We start from the raw sequence: 23825 nt of genomic DNA on the forward strand, positions 1-23825 counted from the left end.
AATTAGACAGGAGTTCCCGTGGACTGTGATGTTTGCTGATAACATTGTGATCTGTAGCGATAGTAGGGAGCAGGTTGAGGAGACCCTGGAGAGGTGGAGATATGCTCTAGAGAGGAGAAGAATGAAGGTCAGTAGGACCACCAAGACATAATACATGTGTATAAATGAGAGGCAGGTCAGTAAAATGGTGAGGATGCAGGGAGTAGAGTTGGTGAAGGTGGATGAGTTTAAATACTTGGGATCAATAGTATAGAGTAACAGGGATTGTGGAAGAGGTGAAGAAGAGAGTGCATGCAGGGTGGAATGGGTGGAGAAGAGTGTCAGGAGTGATTTGTGACAGACGGGTATCAGCAGGAGTGAAAGGGAAGGTCTACAGGACAGTAGTGAGACCAGCTATGTTATATGGGTTGGAGACGATGGCACTGACCAGAAAGCAGGAGGCAGAGCTGGAGGTGGCAGAGTTAAAGATGTTAAGATTTGCATTGGGTGTGACGAGGATGGATAGAATTAGAAATGAGGACATTAGAGGGTCAGTTCAAGTTGGACGGTTTGGAGACAAAGTCAGAGAGGCGAGATTGTGTTGGTTTGAACATGTAGAGAGGAGAGATGCTGAGTATATTGGGAGAAGGGTTCTAAGGATAGAGCTGCCAGGAAAGAGGAGAACAGGAAGGCCTAAGAGAAGGTTTATGGATGTGGTGAGAGAGGACATGCAGATGATGGGTGTGAGAGAGCAAGATGACGAGGACAGGACGATATGGAAAAAGATCATCCACTGTGGCAACCCCTAACAGGAGCAGCCGAAAGAAGAAGAAGACTATCCAGTATATGCACATACACTGTTTTTACTCATTTATCAAATACTGCACATATACTGTTGTAATGGTAAGTTGTGTTTGCAGTTAGGATTACTCTGTGGAAGATCCTTGATTGATTTATGGTAAAGCTCTCTGAGTAAAATATTCTGAGGTCCTTCCACAGAGTTTTGATATATAAGATCATCACCTAACACAGCTTCCCAGTTCTTGAATGTTCAGCAGGAATCTGTAAGGGTCTTCGTTTTTGTTTTGAAATTCGTTCTGTATCTTTCTGGGGACTCGAATTCCTCACATAGTTGAAGGACATTTATTTTGGGGTTTGACCAGTGAGACCAAACCTGATTCTAAGCATTTGTGAACAATCAACTCTTCAGAAAGCTTTAATCTCGTGTGGAAGGCAAATAAGGAAGCAGGGAACCAAAGAAAAGTTTGGGCTGCCCACCGGGTCACTCCCTTTTGCTGCAAGTGTCCAGAAAATAGAACAAAAAGGGGCATATCATGGCACAATAGGCCTTTTAAGCCTCCATGACTTCTTTAAATACACGGCTCTGTCGAGCTGGTCTGTGTCCAGGAGCTCCTTCATGCTGGATGTAGTTCCTCCAACTGAGACGCCATCTTTCAGGAGGCCTTGGATTTATGATCTCCCGACCGGAAGGAGTGTAGCTTAATTGAATGGGGTGTATGTGTACCTGGGGTGCCCTCCTTGGGTGGCTTCTTGGAGTTCAAGGAGGAGAAAAGAGATGATACAGTTAGTGTTGGTGCCCCCTCTCATCCCGGTGGGCAATTGCACACCTTATCAGTGCCTGCAAGGTGATCCTCAGACACTCATGCGTGACACGTGACAGATGAGAAAAGGAAATATGCAGAAGAGCCTTTACATATTTCATGGGGGTATTTTGCGAGTTGTTGAATTTTCAGATGGAATACTTAACTTGGTCTATAACTTTCTATTTTTAAAGGAGACCTGATGCAGGAAAGTTGTTCTTAGTCGACAGCACCTCCAAATTCACTAAAGATGCAACTGTTCCGATGCTAAGATCATTCACCCAGGTAGGTGCACTGAACACTTGAATTTCTGTAAAAGCCAAATAAACTGTAGGTCTTCAGGTAATCAAATTCTATTTAGTGTAAGGATTACTTGAATACTCTCATTGTCTGTGGAATCTTGGAAATTACATATAAATAAAATGTATTATTATTTTGAGGGGGAGTCAAGCTAAAGTTAGAAAATTGGATTTATTATAAAACTAGCTGTCCCCTGCGGCTCTGCCCACGTAGTAGTGAAACAGGATAAACTTTATAAAAATCATTAAAAAAATGTAATTTGTTTTGAGAAAAATTTATATTAATAGCTTTCATATCTGAGGGCCTCTTGATATATAATATTTTTGGTTTTGCTATCAGGGGAGAAAGCAACGTGAAGCTAACCATGTGAGAAGGTCAGTGAACTAAGATCAACTCCTGTCTGTCCCTGGGCCTTGTTAATTGACATTGCAAAGCAAAGCTTTACCAGGAACTGTACTGTCTTGAATTGAAAGGGCATGTCCATCGCGATTAGAGGAATGGGAGGGATTAAAACTCTCTCGCCAAATGCCACATCAGACTAACTCGAGCAGAGGCTGGCGAGTGAGTGAGGAGGGCCCTGCCTGCTCCCCCCTCCCTTCGGCCCACAGCCCACCTATGAATAAATCAATACCGCAAGTGAACTATAATACTTAGCATGATGAGAGAAGTCGCAAAATCAACCGGAATATTCAAGCAAATTATAGAAAAAAACCTGACCTAAATCTGTTAAGTAGTTCTCTCGTAAAAAGCGGCCAGACATACAGATAGACAGACAGACGTTAGATTTTACATATATATACTAGCCAGTAGTAGTGAAACAGGACAAACTTTAAAAATTAATAAACAATCAGGTATCAGTAGCTAAGTAGAGGCAAGGGACACTCGAAAATGCAGAGGTAGACCGACTCTCCACTCCTGACGTCACGCTTCCCTCTCCCCTCAACCCACAGCCTCTGTCTCGGATTAGCACGAATATATCGCTCCTGCAAGTGAACTATGATTCTTAGCGCAATGAGAGAAGTCGCAAAATCAACCAGAATGTTTAAGCAAATTATAGAAAAAAAACCTGATCTAAATCCTTTAAGTAGTTCTCTTGTTCGCTAGCTAAACGGATGTAAAATACGCCTCGAGGATGGTGTTTGAGTGAGGAGGGTCACGCCCCCCTGCCCTCGGCCCGCTGCATCTCTCTTTCTTGGATTCATGCAAATAAACTGGTACCACAAGCAAATTATGATACTTAGCGTGATGAGAGAGGTCACAAAATCCACCGGATTGTTCAACCAAATTATAGAGAAAAACCTGATCTAAATCCGTTAAGTAGTTCTCTCATGAAAAGCAGACAGACAGATGTTGGATATTATATATAGAGAGATGGAATGAACTGATAATGTCATTTCTCAATGTAGTTTCCACCCTTCTCAATGCACTTGCGCCACCTGCCAGGAAGTGCCTGGACTCCAACAGAATAAAAGGTTTTGTCTTGTCCTCACCACCACTCGTGCCCCCCGAGTTATTGTCAAACACTCCACGCCAAGGGGTACTACAGTTACTAGTGCAAGTTACTGTGACTTGCTGGAGACGAATGTGAAGCCTGCTATTCAATCCAAGCAGCGAGGACTGCTGCCTCAAGGAGTCCTTTTGCTGCAATTCAATGACACACACACACAGCTAAGAAACATAAAGGCTTGTCTGGAGAAACTGAAGTTTGAGGTATTGCCACATCCTCCTTCTTTGCCAGATTTGGCACCGTGCGATTTCCACCTTTTTGGACTGCTAAATAAACATCTGGGTGGTCATTGATTCAAGACGGATGACAAGGTAAAGATAGTGGTGCGCAAGTGGTGGCAAGGACAAGACAAAACCTTTTATTCTGCTGGCACTTCTAGGCAGGTGGCACAAGTGCATTGAGAAAGATGGAGACTCCATTGAGAAATGACATCATCAGTTTTGTTAAGGTTCATTCCATTTTCTAATAAATCCCTTTTTCTAACTTTAGCTTGACTCCCCCTTGTATTATTATTATTATTATTATTATTATTATTATGTTATTACATTCTGAAATCTGCTTCATCCCATTCATGATCCAGTGGACTGGAGCTCATCCTTTCATATACAGTGCCCTTATAGCGGTGATTCCCTGTTGAGTGTGTGATAGAAATCAGGCCATCAGTGAGCCCCAAACCCCAACACACAAAGAGTCCCAGGTTCAAATAATAGAAGGTTTATTATCCAAATTACTTCCAAAGTTCTCTCTTCTCACAATACTCTCTCTCTTTTCTCTCCACCGCACTGCCCTCCTCCGGTCGAATGTTGCTCCACGTCCTCCCAGCTCTGACTCCCTGGATATAAGGGAGTGCGGTCCCTTTTATTAATGACCCAGGACTACTTCCGGTGCCAGGACCACTACCCAATGGAAGTACTTCCACGTCATATGAAAGTCCTGTATTTTAGGGAGCACATCTCCCTGCAGCGCCCCCTTACGGCACCCACAGACCCCAGCAGGGCTACAACTCCCGTCATTCCCTGCTGGTTCTTGAATGGGCGCTGATACAGAGGTCTGCTGCCATCTAGCATCTGGGGGGAATAATCATCCCCCAGGGACAGTCCGTCCCTGACTTCTTCTGTTGTGGCCAGGGAAGGTATAAAGTCCATGTCTGGTTAGGACGCCTGTCCATTTATTCGGGGCCTCCCATCTGGGTAAGGGATCTTCCAGACTCCTGGAAGGGCCACTTGTGCATCTTTTGTGCCTCCTACAAGTGCCACTTTCAGCAGGACCCAAGATTTCTGACACGTTAAATTACTCATAACTTCTTCCATATGATATCAAGAACTTTACTGCAAAACAAAGGCAAATTAAAGAACATCCATCCATCCATTTTCCAATGATAAACTTATTAAACTTGGCCTAACATACTTCCAAAAATGCCATTTCTTCTGCTGTAAACCTATGTGTTATATCCAAATAAAACGGTCTAAAAACTGTTGCTTCATGTCCTCCTTAACAACAATCATCTGAACCAACCCTTTTCATAAAAGCAGGACAGACTAATGGAGCTCCTTCTCATTCTACATAAAGGCATGGCTAATCAACTGATACAGTACAGTAATCCCTCCTTGATCGCGGGGGTTGCGTTCCAGTACCCCCCGCGAAAGGTGAAAATCCGTGAAGTAGAAACCATATGCTTATATGGTTATTTTTATATTGTCATGCTTGGATCACAAATTTGCACAGAAGCACAGGAGGTTGTAGAGAGGCAGGAACGCTATTCAAACACTGCAAACAAACATTTGTCTCTTTTTCAAAAGTTTAAACTGTGCTCCATGACAAGACAGGAGCAGAGAATGTCGGAGTGAGAAAGAAAAGCAAACCATCAAAAATCAGTAGGGCTGTTTGGCTTTTAAGTATGCAAAGCACCGCCGGACAAAGCAGCCTTTCAGCATTTTTAAGAGGAGCGTCCGTATCCTCTAGGCCAGTGTGCGAACAACCCCTCTGCGAACAACCCCTCAGTCAGGAGCAGAGAATATCAGAGAGAGTGAGAGAGAGAGAGAAAAACAAATAATCAAAAATCAATGCGTGCCCTTCGAGCTTTTAAATATGCGAAGCACCGTGCGGGAATCATGTCGCTTGACAAAACAGCTGCACAGAAGAGAGCAATGTGAAGATAATCTTTCAGCATTTTTAGATGAGCGTCCCTATCGTCTAGGGGTGCGAACAGCCCCCCTGCTCACACCCCCTCCGTCAGGAGCAGAGAATGTCAGAGCAAGAGAGAGAGAGAGAGAAAAAAAACAAACAATCAAAAATCAATACGTGCTGTTTGATCTTTTAAGTATGCGAAGCACCATGCGGGAAGCATATCGCTTGACAAAACAGCCACATGTAAGCCCAGCAAGGAAGGGACCAATGTGAAGGTAATCTTTCAGCGTTTTTTGAGGAGCGGCCGTGTCCTCTAGGGGTGCGAACAGCCCCCGTGCTCACAATATATTTGAGGAGTTTTATTTAATACGTAATACGCTATCTGGTTGGGTAGCTTGTCAGCCATCTGCCAATAGCGTCCCTTGTATGAAATCAACTGGGCAAAGCAACTGAGGAAGCATGTACCAGAAATTAAAAGACCCATTGTCCACAGAAATCCACGAACCAGCAAAAAATCCGCGATATATATTTAAATATGCTTACATATAAAATCCGCGATAGAGTGAAGCCGCGAAAGTCGAAGCGAGATATAGCAAGGGATTACCGTACTTATATTTTAATATACCCATTTACATATTATTACAAAAATGACTCTTACAGCCCTCCATAATATTTGGGACAAAGACCCATTTCTCCTTGATTTCCCCCTCTGCTCTCCAGTTTAAAATTGTAAATCAAACAATTCAGACATTGTGAGTAAAGAGCACATTGCAAACTTTTTAAGGGGATTTGCGTACATTTCGGTCACACCATGTAGAAATGACAGCACTTTTTCTATATGGCCCTCCCATAATGTTTCAGACAGTTGGCATCACAGGTGTTTGTGATTCCTCAGGTGGGTTTCATGGCTTCATAAGATACCTCAGCTGGCTTCTACCCTTTGGAGACTGTTGTTGCCATTGTTCAACATGAGGACAAGCGCTGTGCCAATGAAAGTCAAAGAAGTCATTATGAGGCTGGAAAACAAGACTAAAACCATTGGAGACATCGGTAAAACCTTAGGATGACCAAAATCAACTGTTCATGGAGAAGAAAGAACACACTGGAGAGCTCAGTAATCACAAAGGGACTGGTAGGCCAAGGAAGACCTCCACAGATGATGACAGAAGAATCCTCACTGTGGTAAAGAAAAAGCCCCACCAAACCCCTGTGCGAAATAAACATTCTTCAGGGGGCAGACGTGTGTGTGTCAGAGACGACTATCAGCAGAAGATGTCATGAACAGAAACACAGAGGACATACTGCAAGATGAGCACCACAAAAACAGGATGGCCAGACAACAGATCGAGGAAAAGGACTTAAAAGAGCCTACAGAATTCTGGGTAAAGGTCTTGTGGACAGACAAGACAAAGACAAACCTCATCAGAGTGATGGTAAGAGTAAAATGTGGAGATGACAAGGAACTGCCCAAGATCCAAAGCAGACCACCTCATCAGTTAAACATGGCGCTAGGGGTGTTATTGCTTGGGCATGTGTGGCTGCCACAGGTCCTGGCATACTTCATTGATGATGGAACTACTGATGGCACAATGAACTGAACTCTGAGGTGTGTAGAAACATCTGATCTGTTCAAGTTCCAGTAAAGGCCTCCAAAATCACTGGATGGAACTTCATCCTACAACAAGATAATGAGCCAAACACACAGCTGAGGCCTCACAGGAGTTTTTCAAAGCTAAAAAATGGAAGATTGTTGAATGGTCAAGCCAGTCACCTGATTTACATCCAAATGAGCAGGACTTCCATATTCTGAACAGAAAACTAAAAGGTCAAGCCCCCCCGAAACAAGCAGGAGCTGAATATGGCTGCATGAGAGGCTTGTCAGAGCATCACCAGAGAAGATCATCAGTACCTGGTGGTGTAAAAAAAATGGTTCTGCAAATCCCCTTAAATGAAAGACTACAATGTGCACTTTAATCATGTTGGAGCAGGGGGGGGAAATCAAAGAAAAATGTGTCTTTGTCCCAAACATTACGCAGGGCATCATGTATACACTCAGCAGGTGAGCAATAAAGAGCACTTGCAGCCACTAAATAAATGCTGAAAGCATGTAGAAATATCTGGCCTCAAACCAAAATTTTACTCAATAAACCCACCATAAGGAGCAACTTTTCATGTCTGTGCCAAGTCCTCCCAAAAAATAAAAAGCTTCCTCAAGGCACTTCCCTAATAAAGCGCAGGTGCAGACAGATTTTGGAAGACAACCCCTGCCTGTGGTCTTCCCCTGCACACATGGAGAACCTCGACTGTCAGCTGGCCATCGTTCAGCAATTCATTACTGGACAGATGTTGTTCATTGGTGTTCATTTATGTTCATTAGTTCCTACTTCCATGTGTTTTAACAAATCAGAGTAGTTATGTGTACTAATTCTGTACTTAGTAATCTGTTAAATCTATACTTGTACTCTACCTGAGAACTTGTCACAGCGCTCTGCGCCTGCACTGTCAATATGTTCACATGCGTTTTAGTGACATCAGCCACGGGCAGAAGATGGTTGAAGCGTCAACAAAGATAAATGTCCTCAGACAAATGTCTGAACGATCCTTCTTTTGGTTGAGATAAGCTGTCTCAGTATTTCATAAATTGTTCAATTTATGTTGATGAGGTGAATGTGCTATAGTCAGGAGCACAATCTCAAGAGCAGTAGGGTAACACGTTTACGAAGCCAGTCAAGAAGTTAAAACTCCGGTGCTCAGACGCAGGTCCTAGAGCACAATGATGTTCTTAGAGGGGATTATTGTGTTAAATGCAGAGCTATAGCCTGTAAATAGCCTATTTGCAATTTGATGGACAACAAGCATGGGCGGTCTTCCCGTCCAGGATGGGACAAGGTTTCTTACCTGGATGTGAGGCCAGCCATTTTGAAGGCACATGAAAGAAGGTGTGAACCGTCCTGCCCCGGCTTTATCAGTGCCTGCAAGGTGATCCTCAGACACCCATGTGTGACACATGACAGATGAGCACAAGGAAATATGCAGATGGGCCTTTAAATGTTTCACGATCTGTTGAATTTTCAGATGGAATGCTTAACTTGATCTATCTTTAATGGAGACCTAATGCAGGACAGTTGTTCTTAGTCGACAGAATTTCCAAATTCACTATAGGTACCACTGTTCTGATGCTAAGATCATTCACCCAGGATACAGCCAGGAGATGCCAGTGGGGAAGCCGGTACACTGGCATCCTGGCAGGGTTAGACCAAAGAACAATATCTGGCTGGGAGGCCACTGTGATGGAAGGGCAGGTGGAGACAACCTGCTGCATACTCTTCCGGGACAGTAGACAGCAGCATCTTTGGGCAACGCTACCTGTCCGGACACCCACAAAGCATTGTTGGGGATTGTAGTCCCATGGGGCAGCCTTCTTTGGGATCCATGGGTGCTGCCAAGGGATGCTTCAACGATCTGCGATCCCTATTTTGTGGGACTTCCATTTGGACCCGGAAGTGCTTGCAATGGGCTGTGGCCAAGCACCAGAAATACTCCAGCGGCCTAAGAAGAAAGAAGTCACTCATCCCCATCCAGGTGAGTTGGAGTTGGGTGGAAGAAGGACAAAGCTCACCTGGAGCAAATGGCATAGTAGGGAGCATTGCAGCACCCCAAACATAACCTCACAGACACAAGTCCTGGGAGCAAATACTGTATAAGGTTTATTATAATTAAATAACTTATAATAGACTTCTTTGTAATAATAAACACACGCACAAGTCTCTTCTCCCTTTTTCTTTCTTCTTCCACTACTATGCTCCTCCAGGTGAGTTTTGTCCTTTTTCCATCCGACTCCAACTTTCCCTGATGAAGTCGAGTGGCTTCTTTAATCTTAGACCCAGAAGAAGACATCATAAATCCCTGCAGCAACATCTGCTGGCACCCACGGTACTCGACAAGGCTGTCCCATGGGGACTACAGTTCCCAGCGTGCCTTGCAGGTGTCCATACAGGTAGCATCACCCAGGGATACTGCCACCTAGCATGTTGAGGGAGCATGCATCCCTGACAGGTTGTCTCCCCCTGTTCTTCCGTCACGTTGGCCTCCCAGCCGGGCATTGTCCCTCGGACTAATCCTGCCAGGATACCTGCATACCCACTTCCACACTGACATCTCCAGGCCAAGGCAGGCCAATCCTTACCTTTCTGTCTGGTGTCTCCGTAGGGCTGGCATCCCATCCAGGCCAGGACAAGCACCGTCCATCACAACACATAAATCCTTCTCTTGTTGTCTGGGTGGGCCAGTACTGTGTGAAGGATCAAGGTGATGGCATCCTCTGTGGATCTACTGGTTTAATATGCAAACTGTAATGGGTCCAGTTCCATTGGCACAAAAGAGATTATGTGATTTTGGATTTTTAGCCTCCTCAAAGCACTTCATTGTTATAAGTGGGATGTTGCTGACAGAAGTTTTTCTGCTTAGTTTCAATTGCTTTGTGTCTTTATGTTATTCTTTCATAAAGTCTGTAATTGTATTTTACCTGAGAACTTGTCATTGAGTGCAAGTGCTCTTCACTGCTATCCAAAAATAAACTAAATTGAATTGAATCATAGGCACTTAATGTTGTCTTTGCTTTTTCCCAGCATGCTGTGAACTTCATGAAGGTAGCTTACATGCCACCCATCCAAGATATCGGTCCTGAGGTGCAACAGATCCAGTTTATCTTCTCTGTTTCAAACCAGCATGGAGCCACAGTGATTGGCATCTGCTTCAATATCACTGTCCTCCCTGAAGACAATCAAGCACCTCAGGTAGGAAACTTAGAAATCCTTAGAACACTACCTTCCCAAAATGGGCATTAAAGGTCTCATAAAGCACTTTCTGAAAGCAGTAGAACCTAATCAATACAAAGTGATCTGTCTGAGTAAGAAGCACCCACATAGTCCTAGTGGTCTGATGAAGGAAGGTAAAGACTGTAAATGAAGGAGGACTGAGGCCATGGATCCTGGTGCACACATTACATGTAATTTAACTACACCAGGTCCAAAAGTAAGGCCACGGCCAATGTAGAAAAGGGCAACAGAATTGAACAGATTCAGTCTGCACTAGAGAAAGCTATGGAGATGTTAGAACTTTTAATCAAGCCAAATAATTGACATTTTAACAAAGCAATTTTATATGAATCCTATTACAGTAAAACCTCGATTACCTGTCAGGAGTTGGGACGGAGGCTGAAAAGAGAAAAGACGGATAACAGAACAGCTGCATTAAAAAATGATATACAGTAAGACGAGTTTAGCAAATAGTCGTCTTTATTAACAAAAACAAACAAAAAAATATATTACAAAATTTAATATAGTATTTACAAAATTAATTCATTTGTTTAATATTGTAATGACCAGCAGAATAAGCAAATACAACTCAGAGGTAGTGGAGTTTTTTGCGTTTTACTTGGAGTCTTCATTCCATAACAAACGGTGCCCTGTCTTATACTCCATTATCTGGGTTACAGAGCACACCTCCAAAACAATAAAAGAAAGCTTTCTCTACCAATAATTATCTCCTGCCACTCACGTTCTGTCTTTATCTCTACCGCAAACACTCCTGCTTATTGCCTCCTGACTTCCTACTCAAAACTTCCTTCCGCTGCACCTTCCTTTTTCTCCTAACTTCTCCTGTCACTCATCACCTAAGAGGCGTGTCCACCCCTCACAGAGAAGAAGCCCCTCCCCCAGTCCCATCACTTACAGCATTCATTCCGCCCTTTCTGCTCCCACACAGCGCATCACAAGCTGCCTGGATGTGACAATATATTAAGAAAATATAACATAACAGAATTTAAAAAGAAAATTATAATGCAGAAGAACATTAACATTAATATATTAACATTACCACCAGCGGTTTCCATTTTTGACACGTTTTCACTTTTGTCATCATCACACTTTATGTCGTTCATTGTTGTTCTTCCTACTCCGTAAACTGAAGCAATACTTGAAGCACTTTTGCTGTTTCATAAATGCTTAATAATTTCATTTTTTGTGACAATTCCAACACCACACACTTACTTTTATTGGCCATAACAATGTGTAGTAATTTAATTATAACAAAAGAGAAAAGTTCTGAAACGTTATTAAAGCTGAAGGTACGTAACTGACACTGTGATTTAAAAATGCAGCCTGACACTGTGGTGCTGGGGAAGAACAGTACGCGCTAGCAAAAGGGAGAGTTGTTCTAATGTGCAGAGCTCGCAGCAACCACATGGTAGTAGTAATAGGTAGACGCTGGCATGCACAATTTTTTTTTTTTGCCCTGACAGTGTGAAAGTATTCAGACAATACAGGAAAAGGTCTGGGGGCAGCCGCCCATATAATTGAAGTATAGCTGCCAAAGATGAAGGTTTGATTCATATTAAACTGGTGTTAACAGATCTCAGTCCAAAAAAACGAACAGACAGGCAAACATAGTGGTTTTAAAGTGAGGCAAGGGAAGTGATGTCATCGGAGCATGAACCGGAATTGACATCCTCGGGGGTTGGAACCAGGAGTGATGTCATTGAATCCAGGCGGAATTTCCCATAGTCGGTCTGGCGATGATAAAGAGAAAGGATCAGTGCACTCTGCCATCCCCTGGTCTGGTGTATAATTACGTTCATTTGAGCCCTTTAGCTGCCTTCCATGTGTATGTGTGTGACACAGTTAATGGAGATTGATGGTTCATCAAGTGACAGGTATTCGAGGTTTTACTGAATGTGATATCATCAACTATACTGCTGAATTCTACACTGAACTTGTAATATTTCTATTGCACTATTGTATTGTATTGAGGATTACTTGTGTTTTGTTCTGTGTATTGTATTTATCCCCTTTTTTTGACACCCACTGCATGCCCAACCTACCTGGAAAGGGGTCTCTCTTTGAACTGCCTTTCCCAAGGTTTTTTTCATTTTTTTTTCCCCACTAGGGTTTTTTTGGGGAGTTTTTCCTTGTCTTCTTAAATAGTCAAGACTGGGGGCCGTCAAAAGGCAGGGCCTGTTAAAACCCATTGTGTCACTCCTTGTGTGATTTTGGGCTATACAGAAATAAATTGTATTGTATTGTAGGCTGCTTAGCAGGATATTAACAGAGTAACACTAGAATCCCTGAAGACTATGAAAAAACTCGAAATCAGGCCACCTTAAATTCCTTCACACCTCTCCATTAGCGCCTTTTGTGTTGTAAATGTGTCAATCAGCACAAGCAGCCTGCTATCCCATCTCCCCCACCACCACAGAAAGGGCAAAAAGTTATCCCAGCTCAAGTCTCCTTTATCTGGGAGTGAGGTACCTGGAGCTGTATAGGGTAAATAATATATCGGTATTTGGAACACTTTTCATGTCTGTGTGTTCCGTGTCAACAATGATCTATGTAAATGTAGGATGACAGGAAATGCAAGAAATGTTGAACACATAACTAAAACAGAAAGTTTTTTATGTTATAGTACTAATGACAACTTTTTGACAAAAAGTGCATAATGTGTGAAGACTGAAATCCAAATATCAAATAAACACTTTCACAAAAGGTACATATATAACAAAACAAGTGCACTTTTATTCATGAATATAAGAAAAAGAAATCGGGTTAGGGTAGGATACTGACACAATCACTTGAGTGGTACAGTAATAAGAGCTGCTTACTCATAATCAAGAGGTTGTGGGTTCGATTCTGGCCTCTTCCCAGAATTACCATCTTGAGTAGTGAACTGCTCTTATTGTTACTATTATACAATAAGCCCAATAATTATACAAAGCCCATTGTGGCGTTCCTTGTGTGATTTTTGGGCTATACAAAAATAAATTGTATTGTACTGTAGTGTACCTGCAAAAAAGAATATGACTAGGTGTTCTTACTGATAACTTAAGACATTTACATTAATATGCTTTGCAGACACTTTCATCCAAACAGACTTACAAAAGAGATCAACATAACTGAGCAAACATCAGTCTGGGGTCTGTTTGGGAACAAGTGTGATAGGATAAGGGTACAAAATTGATCACTTAATAGAGAAGAGCTCAGATCTCCTCGGTTACAAAAACTTAACAGCTAATATCAGGACAGAAACTCACCAAGAAGAGGGTCTTCAAATGCTTCTTAAACACATTGAGGGAGTCAGAATTTCGAGTGGAGTTGTGCGGCTTATTCCACTAGTTAGGAGTTACACACTGAAATTTGATACTGCGCAAAGGTGGCATCACCAGACACTGCTCAATAGTAGATCTGAGTGGTCAAGAAGGAGCAGAGGACCTCACCAGAGTCTCCATATGTATAGGCTAGATGTGGGTGTCTACTCAAGGGTTTGAACTTAATATGCCCTGCTACAAGAAGCCCAACTTATGATCTAAATAGATGAAAGAAGTGTGCCTGTCTTGGTGTGTTGAACACCAGATGTGCTGCTACATTCTGAATCAACTGCAGTAGCTTAATGTCACCTGCTGGTGCTCCTACCAGCAGAGAGTTTCAGAAGTCCAGATGTGACAAGACCAAAGTCTGGACAAGGGGTTGTGCTGCGTACTCAGTCAGATAAGGTCTAATCTTGTGGAATTTGCAAAGAGTGATTCTGGAAGACCAAGAGACCGCAGCAGCAGCATTGTCCTTGAAGGACAGATGCTCATCAATCACCACCCCAATGCTGCATACCATCTTGGCAGATGTTGTTGACCATAAGCAAAGGTGAACATCAATGGGACAGGCTGGAATAACAATAATAATAATTCTTTACATTTATAGAGCACTTTTCTCACTACTCATAGTTCTCTCCATGCAGGGAGGACCCACTAAGGACTGTCTTTGCCAGCTTGAACTGGAGATGGTGTTGCTTCATCCAGGTTGCAACATCAGTGAGAGATGCAGAGATTCTAGATGAACTTGTATGGTACTCTGGAGAAAATGACAGCTATAGCTGTGGATCATTAGCATGGCACTGATATAGACTGGAAGATAGGGAGTAGAGAAGAGGTTTAGAGAGAGAAGAAGAGAGGACCCAGCACAAGTCCTTGGGGCACCCCCAGTGCTCGCCTATCACAACCCTTGACACCTCTTCACTCTCTCTACACAAGAGGTAGGACTCAGACAATCTGAGGGCAGTCCCAGTGATGCTAGTGTGTCAGACAGGGTGGTAAGGAGTATCTGCTGGTGAACCATGTCAAAGCTAAAGTAGAAATCTATCCAGCAGGACGAGCGCCGGTGACATATTGCTAGCTCTGACCTGCTGTAAGATGTCAACACCAGTGAATAGATTGGTCTCAGTAGATTGACCCTCCCTAAATCCTGACTGATTAGGATCAAGAAGAAGAAATTAAGAGACCAGGGGCCTCATGTATAAACGGTACATACGCATAAAAATGTTGCATAATCCTGTTTCCACGTTCACATAGCGATGTATAAAACCTAAACTTGGCGTAAAGCCACGCACATTTTCACGCCAGCTAAATGCTTGGCATACGCAACTTCTCTGCTCAGTTTTAAAAACTGGCAGCACCCAGCATCAAAGCAGTGCTTTTGTTCCAGTGTGGTTTCCCTTTCTTTTTTAGATCCCTATCCCTGACGTGGCTTTATCAAATACATTGAAATTAACTGCATATTGTTTATTAGTTTAAGGCATCTGATTGAAATTAATCTGTAACAATATAATGGTCACAGAATAGCCAAACTATTCTAAATACCATAGCTGCTTTAGCGTTGTTACTATCAGTGCACCACTGAGTATTTATATCACTGTATCTGAGTATGGAATCACAGCTCTACATCAGTTGATCAGAAAGAGAATTATCGGTATACAGCAGCCTCAGCCATGCTGTCTATTGAACTGCTCTCACATGGCAAACGCTTCAGAGCCTTTCCTGTACTGACCTTGCGGTTCAGAAACAGTTTCAACCCAAGAACTCTAAATGCACTCAATCAGTCCATCAAGTGCTCCTTGTTGAACTGTTTGCACCTATCAGTACAATCACCTCATTGTAAACTTGCGATAGTTATAATATTACACAACCTGAGGCACTTTATAAAGCGCATATTTACATATGATGACGATATCGTTTTTAAGATGAAATGCAGCAAAATATCTTTATTACATTATACAGATAAAATGTTAATATCATTTAAAAATCTATATTGTTAATAATTAAACATGTGAGGACACAGTATCGCAGCGCTAGCGACGATTTGGTGCCCCATTCAGGGATTGTTCCTGCCTCATGCTGGAAAGATAGATGGATGGAATAATTTAACATGTACTATGAAGATATTTCAATGTTCCTTAAATGTTTTGAAGAATCTGTGTTCTAAGCTTACAGATGGCTTAACATCTATTACAGAGCTGAATGTGTGGTGATTGGGTATTTGGAGAAAGAAAAGGAAGGACAGGAATTGTGGATTAGTACATTTGAAAGACAGTACCGCTGCAATAAATTATTTCATTGAAGGTCGCGCACGGCGCAGCAAGCATCTTGCGGGAGGCAGGACCAACATCTGGACACGGTGCCAACTTGTCACTATCACTGCGCCACTGTGTTCCCATGTTTAATAACATGCTTTATTATCATCATGAAAATGATATCAAGTATACATCTCAGTATTTAAATTATTCACAAATGTAATGGATTCTGTGTCCTGTTGGAGGAAGAGAAAGCCCATTTAAGAAGCACGTAGTGATTCACACACATAGAGCACATAGAAGAACACATGCAAAACAAAACATTTAACGTGCTACTTTAGTTATGATGGGATTTGAGAAACTAGTAAATTAAATGATTTAAAGATGAAGTTTATGATGTTCTACTTTAATGACAAAATAAACTACATGATTAAAGTAGAAATTTCAAGATTAAAATTGATATTTCATGTTTTTTTCACACTGTGTCCCTATTTTTTTTTCTTTTCCCTGTACCCTAATAAGCTTTCATATGACACTCAGATGGTGGGCTACGACTCGCCTTTTCCCGGCGTCTTTGATATCTGACAACTTCTTTTTTATTTCGGGCACTGTACAACTTTGTGAACTTGAGCTTTCGAGTGTCTCCGACACTCTATGTCGCTCGATCAGCTTCCTTTTGTTGTTCATACCGCTGTTTAAACCAACAAATAGTAAGTTTTTCTTTGTCTCCACTTGGTATTCGCTGAAATTCTTCTAATACCCCCATGCTTTTGCCATTGCCTTTTCACAGAACGCTGAGCTTAAGGGTTATTTATGTTGATTTGCATATTCAAAGAAGCGTAATTCTGGAAGGAGTTGGGGAGTGACAGCGGGCACGTGCACGTGCATTACTTTTCACTCTGACCGGGATTTATGGAGCGGAAGAACGTGGAAGTTGGCGAACGCAAAGATTTATGTGCATACGTACAGTACATTTCCACTTTTGTCTGTACGCCATGTTTTAGTGTGAATTCTATGCACGCCGTTATGCATGAGGCCCCTGCTCATGGACAGCATGTCCCAGTGCTTTGGAAAGAAAGGAGAAGAGAGACATTGGTCTGTAACTACCTACTTGAGATGAGACAAGAGTGGGCTTCTTGAGGAAAAGAGTTATCAGAACAGCCCATGGTGTCAAACCGAGATTTTTTTTTTTCTATTTTTATAATTCAGTTTTTATTAATAATGGTTTAAATTACTTCCACATCTAAATTTCCAAACATTGATTTCATACACATCCATATGTGTGTGTCCATGGAAAATTAAAGGTGAGTTTTAAGTATTTAATATAAAATTTTCATTGGAAAATGACACATTTTTTTGGTGGGGTGTAGAGCTGCTGGATGAAATACATCCCAGCAAAGCTACAACATCTTACAACAACATTTTTGAGCTGTCCACCCTGAAGGATAAGACTTATGTAGAACAATAGGCCTCCAAAAAAACTTATCTTAACTTCTTCAATAAATTTCGTGTTCATCATTACCGGCTCCAGGCTGATAGTGTTTGGTCCAGTACATGGGGTATGTATGGCAAAGGCGGTATATAAATAAATGTATTATTCCATATCTCCATATCCTTCAAAAATGGTTTGATCTACGGGACATATCCAACGATAACTGCTAAAGACATTGTTTCATTTTTGCAGTCTTCTATGTTTATTGATTTCCCTATTTTTTTCCATGAGTAGTTTATGAAATATATAATTTATTTAAACATTCAGGTTCAAACACACAGAGACATACACATGTATAAATAAAGACTACTGACAGCTTGTTTGCCCTACCAAACCAAGTTATTATTTATTTCAGATAAAAACCCAATAATGTTAATTTATAAGGCCTTCAAATGGAATTTTACTGTTTCAGGTGTTCACAAATGAGCTCACCGTACAGGAAGGAGGCGCGTGCCAAGTAACAGAAAAACACCTAACGGTGGTCGACCAGGACACAAAGGAGGAAAAGATTTGGATCCAGCTGGTGAGGAAACCTCAACATGGCCACTTAGAGATGAATGCATTTCCCATCCAGGAAGGTGGAATGTTTAGTTTACAAGATCTGAAAAGCCACAAAATTAGGTTTGTTGATTTTTTTTTCTTTTGCTGTCTAAATGAAAATCTCTTTAATTGTATCTTCTAGCCAAGAGACTGGTAAACAATTTTTCTGTTTATGATTCCTTGGTGTAATTTTAGGTAATGTATCTTGTAAGACTGAGGTTCAGGAATTGCACATGTGCACTGCGGACATGCTGGGCCTTTGCATGCATTGCAAGTCAGTAAGACTGCATATGCAAAAGTGTTGTAAAGTATTGTTGTTGACAAAAGTGCCACCATGATGGCAATGACAACGACAGTCCTAACACAGGGAAAAACTGACTGTTAGAACATTAGAGCAATCTGGACGAGAACAGGCCATTCAGCCCAACAAATGTCCACTTAATTCTTTTAAAGTAACAACAACAACAACATTTATTTATATAGCACATTTTCATACAAAACAGTAGCTCAAAGTGCTTTACATAATGAAGAAAAGAAAAATAAAAGACAAAATAAGAAATTAAAATAAGACAACATTAGTTAACATAGAAAAAGAGTAAGGTCCGATAGCCAGGGGGGACAGAAAAAACAAAAAAAACTCCAGACAGTTGGAGAAAAAAATAAAATCTGCAGGGGTTCCAGGCCACGACATCGCCCAGTCCCCTCTAGGTATTCTACCTCACATAATCAAATATAGTCCTCTTTGTAATTAGGGTTCTCACAGAAGGACTTGATGATGGTGGTCATTCTGGTTTTTAATCCATCACTGTTGGAACATCATGGTGCTTTGATTTAGATGGTGGTGGCACAAGCCACCACCAAAAGGACACCGGAAAAGGAAACAGAAGAGAGAGTAGGGGTTAGTACAGATTTTACAGCTACCATGAATAGTTATTATAATGAATTGGATATACAGAGTATCAGGATTAAATTACAGTGATGTTATGAGAAGGCCATGTTAAAATAATGTGTTTTCAGCAGTTTTTTAAAGTGCTCCACTGTATTAGCCTGGCGAATTCCTACTGGCAGGCTATTCCAGATTTTAGGTGCATAACAGCAGAAGGCCGCCTCACCACTTCTTTTAAGTTTTGCTTTTGGAATTCTAAGGAGACACTCATTTGAGAATCTGAGGTTACGATTTGGAATATAAGATGTCAGACATTCCGATATATAAGATGGAGCGAGATTATTTAAGGCTTTATAAACCATAAGCAGAATTTTAAAGTCAATCCTGAATGACACAGGTAACCAATGTAGTGACATCAAAACTGGAGAGATGTGCTCGGATTTTTTTTTCCTAGTTAGGATTCTAGCAGTTGCATTCTGCACTAGTTGCAAACGATTTATGTCTTTTTTGGGTATTCCTGAGAGGATTGCGTTACAGTAATCTAGTAAACTGAAAACAAACGTGTGAACTAATTTCTCAGCATCTTTCAATGATATAAGAGGTCTAACTTTTGCTAACATCAAGTTCAATTTTGAAGGTCCCTAAAATCATATTGTTTACCACACAACTGGGTCACTTATTCCATGTGTCTGTGGTTCTCTGTGTAGAACTTCCTAATGTTTGTTCAAAATTTACCCTTAACAAATTTCCCACTGTGTCCCTGTGTTCTTGATGAACTCATTTTAAATTCACCATCTTGATCCACTCAACTAATTTCCTTCATAATTTTAAACACTTCAATCAGGTCTCCTCTTAATCTTCTTTTTCTTAAACTGTAAAGGCTCAGCTCTTTTAATCTTTCCTCATAACTCATCCCCTGTAGCTTCCCTCTTTTCTGGACCTTTTATAGTGCTGCTATGTCCTTTTTATGGCCTGGAGACCAAAATTGCACACAGTACTCTAGACGAGGCTTCACCAGGACGTTAAAAAGTTTCAGCATCACCTCCTTGGACTTGTACTCCACACATCAGGGTGCTATATAACGCACCTCAGCTTACCCAAGAACAACCGGGGGCTCACATGTCTTGTATATCCTCTGGGTGCCCTGGAAGTGAATTCTCTAGAAACACCAGAGAGAAAGAGAAGAGGTAGCAGGAGGATAGTAATATTACTTGAGGCTGGTAAGAGGCCACAGACATACACTGCCAATCTTGTCTGCTCCCCACCATTAAGCTACCTTGGAGGTCTGAGCTTTTAAAGGATATTCTTGGGAACCTTCAGTTCAGCAGATCATCCCCAAATCTGGGCTTTGACACAATCCTGTCTCTGAGCTCTGCAGACAATTCCTTTAATTGGCTATTGCTCAACTGTGGGACCTGAGGCTCAGGGCAGCCTGGGGTAAGGCCTATTTTTAGGCAGGCCACTGAGAGTGCTGGGCTGGAATTCCAGGACTATATGGCGGCCCTCGCCTCCTTTTTTTGATACTGTTTGTGTTTTAGAATCATAACAGTGGGATTTTTCTCAAGGTAATTTGGCTTTCTTCATCACATCCCAAAGACAAGCACGCTAGATTAATTAGTAATTCTATATTATGGCCAATATGATTTTATGCTTCAATATGACATTCAGTAAACTTGTGTCCTGTCCTAGACTGGTTCCTGGCTTTCAATAAATGTTTCCCTGGGACAACGAATGGACGTTAATATCTTAAGCAACATCGTTCTAGGCTATTTTCTTGTACATATCTGCTCATTTATGTTGGGAAGCCGTATTTAAATGATTATAGTATGTAACCACAAGGTGGCACCAATGAGCCCCAACACAATCCTAGGTTCAAATAAATGATTTTTATTTGACAAAACACCTTCTAATCCAGAAAACCAGCAAAATACACCATTCACAGTTCTCTCCTTCCTCCTCCAAGAGAACGTTGCCCACTGTCTCCTGATTCTGACACATCTAAGTGAGGCGGAAGGGGTCTCTTATAAAGTTGACACGGGAACTGCTTCCTGGTTTCTTGCCTAAGTCGTCCAAAGCATTTTCAGGTCGTACGGACACCAGTGCAATCCTCCTCTGGCAGTCCCCAAAGACCCTGACAGGGCTGCAATTCCCAGGCCATCCTGCAGGTGTCCTAATTGAGTTCAGCCCTGAGGTATACTGCCACACTGCCACCTGTCGTGTGAGAGAATGACCTGCTCCCGGTAAGCCCATTCGCCCATTTCTTCCATTATGGCCTGCTGGCTGGGTATGAATCTTTCCTTTATCCTGGCCAGGATGCTTGTCCTTCCTTCCTGGTTCATACTCGGTATAATCTCATAATACAAAAATGACACTTTATTCATTCAGCAAAGACAGCATTTAACAAGTGAGGGGCCTGAACAGAACTGCTGGTGAGGGGGGTGGGGACATGCTGGTTCTAATCTTAGGAAGGCTTCATTATTTTCACACAGGTACCATCACGACAGCTCAGAGACGTCACACGACAAGATTCTTTTCTTTGCTACAGATGGTATCCAGTCTACAGATTTTGTTCTTCATTTCAAGGTAATTCTGGGTTGTTTAATAAACCTTTTTTCAATTCAATTCAGGTCACTTCAATTTAATGCCATCATACCTTAGCGTGCTTTTTGCCAGGCTCACTAGGCAAACTCAAATACCGAACTGTAGCATGGAACTACATTTCCCGTTATGTCTGTGGGTTGAAAAGTAGGGGCAACGAGGCAACAATGCTGCCCCCCCAATGTATCAGCGGAGTATATGCTTCAGGATGGCCAACTCCTCTGATCCCTGCATACTTCTGGCCTCTCTTCCTGGCAAGGGATCAGTACTTGACTTGGTCGGGACACCGGACAATCTCTGATGACACTTAACAGCATGCAGTTGCATTCGGGTGATGGTTTGAAAGTTGGAGTGTTTTTAAATTTTCTAGTTGGTCATCACATTTTAATTTATTCCATATATTTGCAACAGTGAGAGGAAAGAACTTTTACCCCATTTTTATTTAGCATATTCGAAACCACAATCACTTTAATAAACAGAAAATGGTACGTGTTTATTTACCAGTATGCTCTCAGGATTCACATATGAAAAGGCCACATGCTGTCGAGTTTGGAATGGATGATGTTTGATGGGAAATGAGTGCTGGTTACCATTCAGTGTTCTTCTGCTATGACCATTGGGTTTATGAATTGTGGTCCATCAGGCAACATGACTGGCATGCAAAGGGTAAACAGGGTGGATGTCGGGCACTGGGTGCTGCAAGGAGTCATCTATTTACTGTGAACAGTAGGGGGTGCTGCCAAGCTCTCAAACCCCAGTCACACAATACCCAATACCACTTCTGGTTCAATAAAATTATTTTTATTGTGGTAAACCCTTCCAGTAAGCATTTTCCACGCCACACAGCACTTAAGTGGACTATTATTATTTTTATTATTATTATTGTGAATTTCCCCCTGGGATTAATAAAGTATCTATCTATCTATCTATCTATCTATCTATCTATCTATCTATCTATCTATCTATCTATCTATCTATCTATCTATCTATCTATCTATCTATCTATCTATTAACACAGCCAACACACAGAATAAATACTTGCTCTGCGGTCTCTCGGTTCTTTCTGTCCACCTCCCTCCAGTGAGTGTTGCCTTCCTTCAGGCAGGGTGGTCCCTTTAATCTCAGTACCTTTGGTGTCTGGGAATATCCCGATAGAAGCACTTGCAGTTCAGAGACACAGTGATGGTTTCTCCCTGCAGTTCCCCTTGGTGGTAGGCATAGTGTGCCACCATACTGTAGCATGGAACTACATTTCCTATCATGTCTGTAGGTTGAAAGGTAGGGGCAATGAAACAAGAGTGCTACCATCCAGTGTATCGGGGGAGTATATGCTCCGGGAAGGCCAGCTTCTCTGATCCCTGCATACTTCTGGCCTCCCTTCTTGGCAAGGGATCAGTACTTGACTTAATCAGGATGCAAGACGATCCCTGATGACACTTAGTATTATGCAAAGATAAAGTAAAATAAAACGAAATTCAAGGTAAATTGTATTTTTCATGGAAATGAAGAGTAACATAAATGTATTAAATGCATATCATTTCTCTCCAAACACAATTCTACCAAAGAAAAAGGCATTTTGAGCTGACCAGGTCATATGTTGTATTTTAAGCAATTGATTAAAGTGAAAGGTCAGTGTTACAATACAGATTGTACCATTCAGGTAGCTTTGCTGTGTCCAAATTGTGAGACTTGTAGCTCAAAGTTGGTACAGCATTCTCTTGGAATTTCCTGAATAGGTAACTCATTTTTATCGTCTGTCCGAGAGCATGTCAAAGCAGCTTTACAATCTTCATCTTTTCCCACTTCTGTGTGGGGTCGATGTGCTTGATCAACTTTCTCCATGGCAGAACGCACCGTTACAATGGGAGTACAAAATGGTGCTGCCCAGTAATAAACAGATATGGCGGCAAAACGGCCCAAATAAAGTATGAGATCAAAAAGTATACACATAATGAAAAAGACTAATACCAGGAACGGATTCCTTGGTTCAAGAAGTCCCAAAATGAATTTTATTATATAGAAAAAGAACTTTGGAAGACACAAAATATTCAAAAAAGACTACAATTTCTAACAGTTATTTTGTTTTAAAATAGACAAGTTTGCAAAATCGCCAAAGCTTCTCGATGGAAGATTTTCTACCCTCAAAAATGTGTTCAGTGAGATACCTCACAGAGAACTGAACTGTCCCAACAAATTTCCTTTAAGAAGAAGTGTGCCAGGTTTCAAAAAACAAATTTACTTGGAGCCAGATTGTTACATGCAGACAGACAGACCAACAGGACTATTGCAGTAGGTGCTTTTACAACTAGATGCAAATGCAATAGGTAAGAGTACCAGTCAGAATCCGTGCCATTTAGAAATACCATTTTAACCTCCTTTGCGTTTTGTTTAACTGCCGGAAAA

The 23825-nt window shown here is 41.6% G+C and overlaps 1 protein-coding gene across 3 annotated transcripts in view; it reads left to right on the forward strand.

Moving 5' to 3' along the window:
- Positions 1-23825, forward strand: part of frem1a (Fras1 related extracellular matrix 1a) — a 265369-nt gene that overhangs the window by 132186 nt on the left and 109358 nt on the right. For all 3 annotated transcript variants that reach the window (XM_051929875.1, XM_051929873.1, XM_051929874.1), the window contains exons 12-15: positions 1775-1865; positions 10143-10310; positions 17811-18019; positions 21314-21407. In XM_051929875.1, coding sequence (XP_051785835.1) covers positions 1775-1865; positions 10143-10310; positions 17811-18019; positions 21314-21407 — 562 coding nt within the window. The remainder of the gene's footprint in view (positions 1-1774; positions 1866-10142; positions 10311-17810; positions 18020-21313; positions 21408-23825) is intronic.

The sequence above is a fragment of the Erpetoichthys calabaricus genome, chromosome 7 (assembly GCF_900747795.2).
Source record: "Erpetoichthys calabaricus chromosome 7, fErpCal1.3, whole genome shotgun sequence".
Lineage (NCBI taxonomy): Eukaryota > Metazoa > Chordata > Cladistia > Polypteriformes > Polypteridae > Erpetoichthys > Erpetoichthys calabaricus.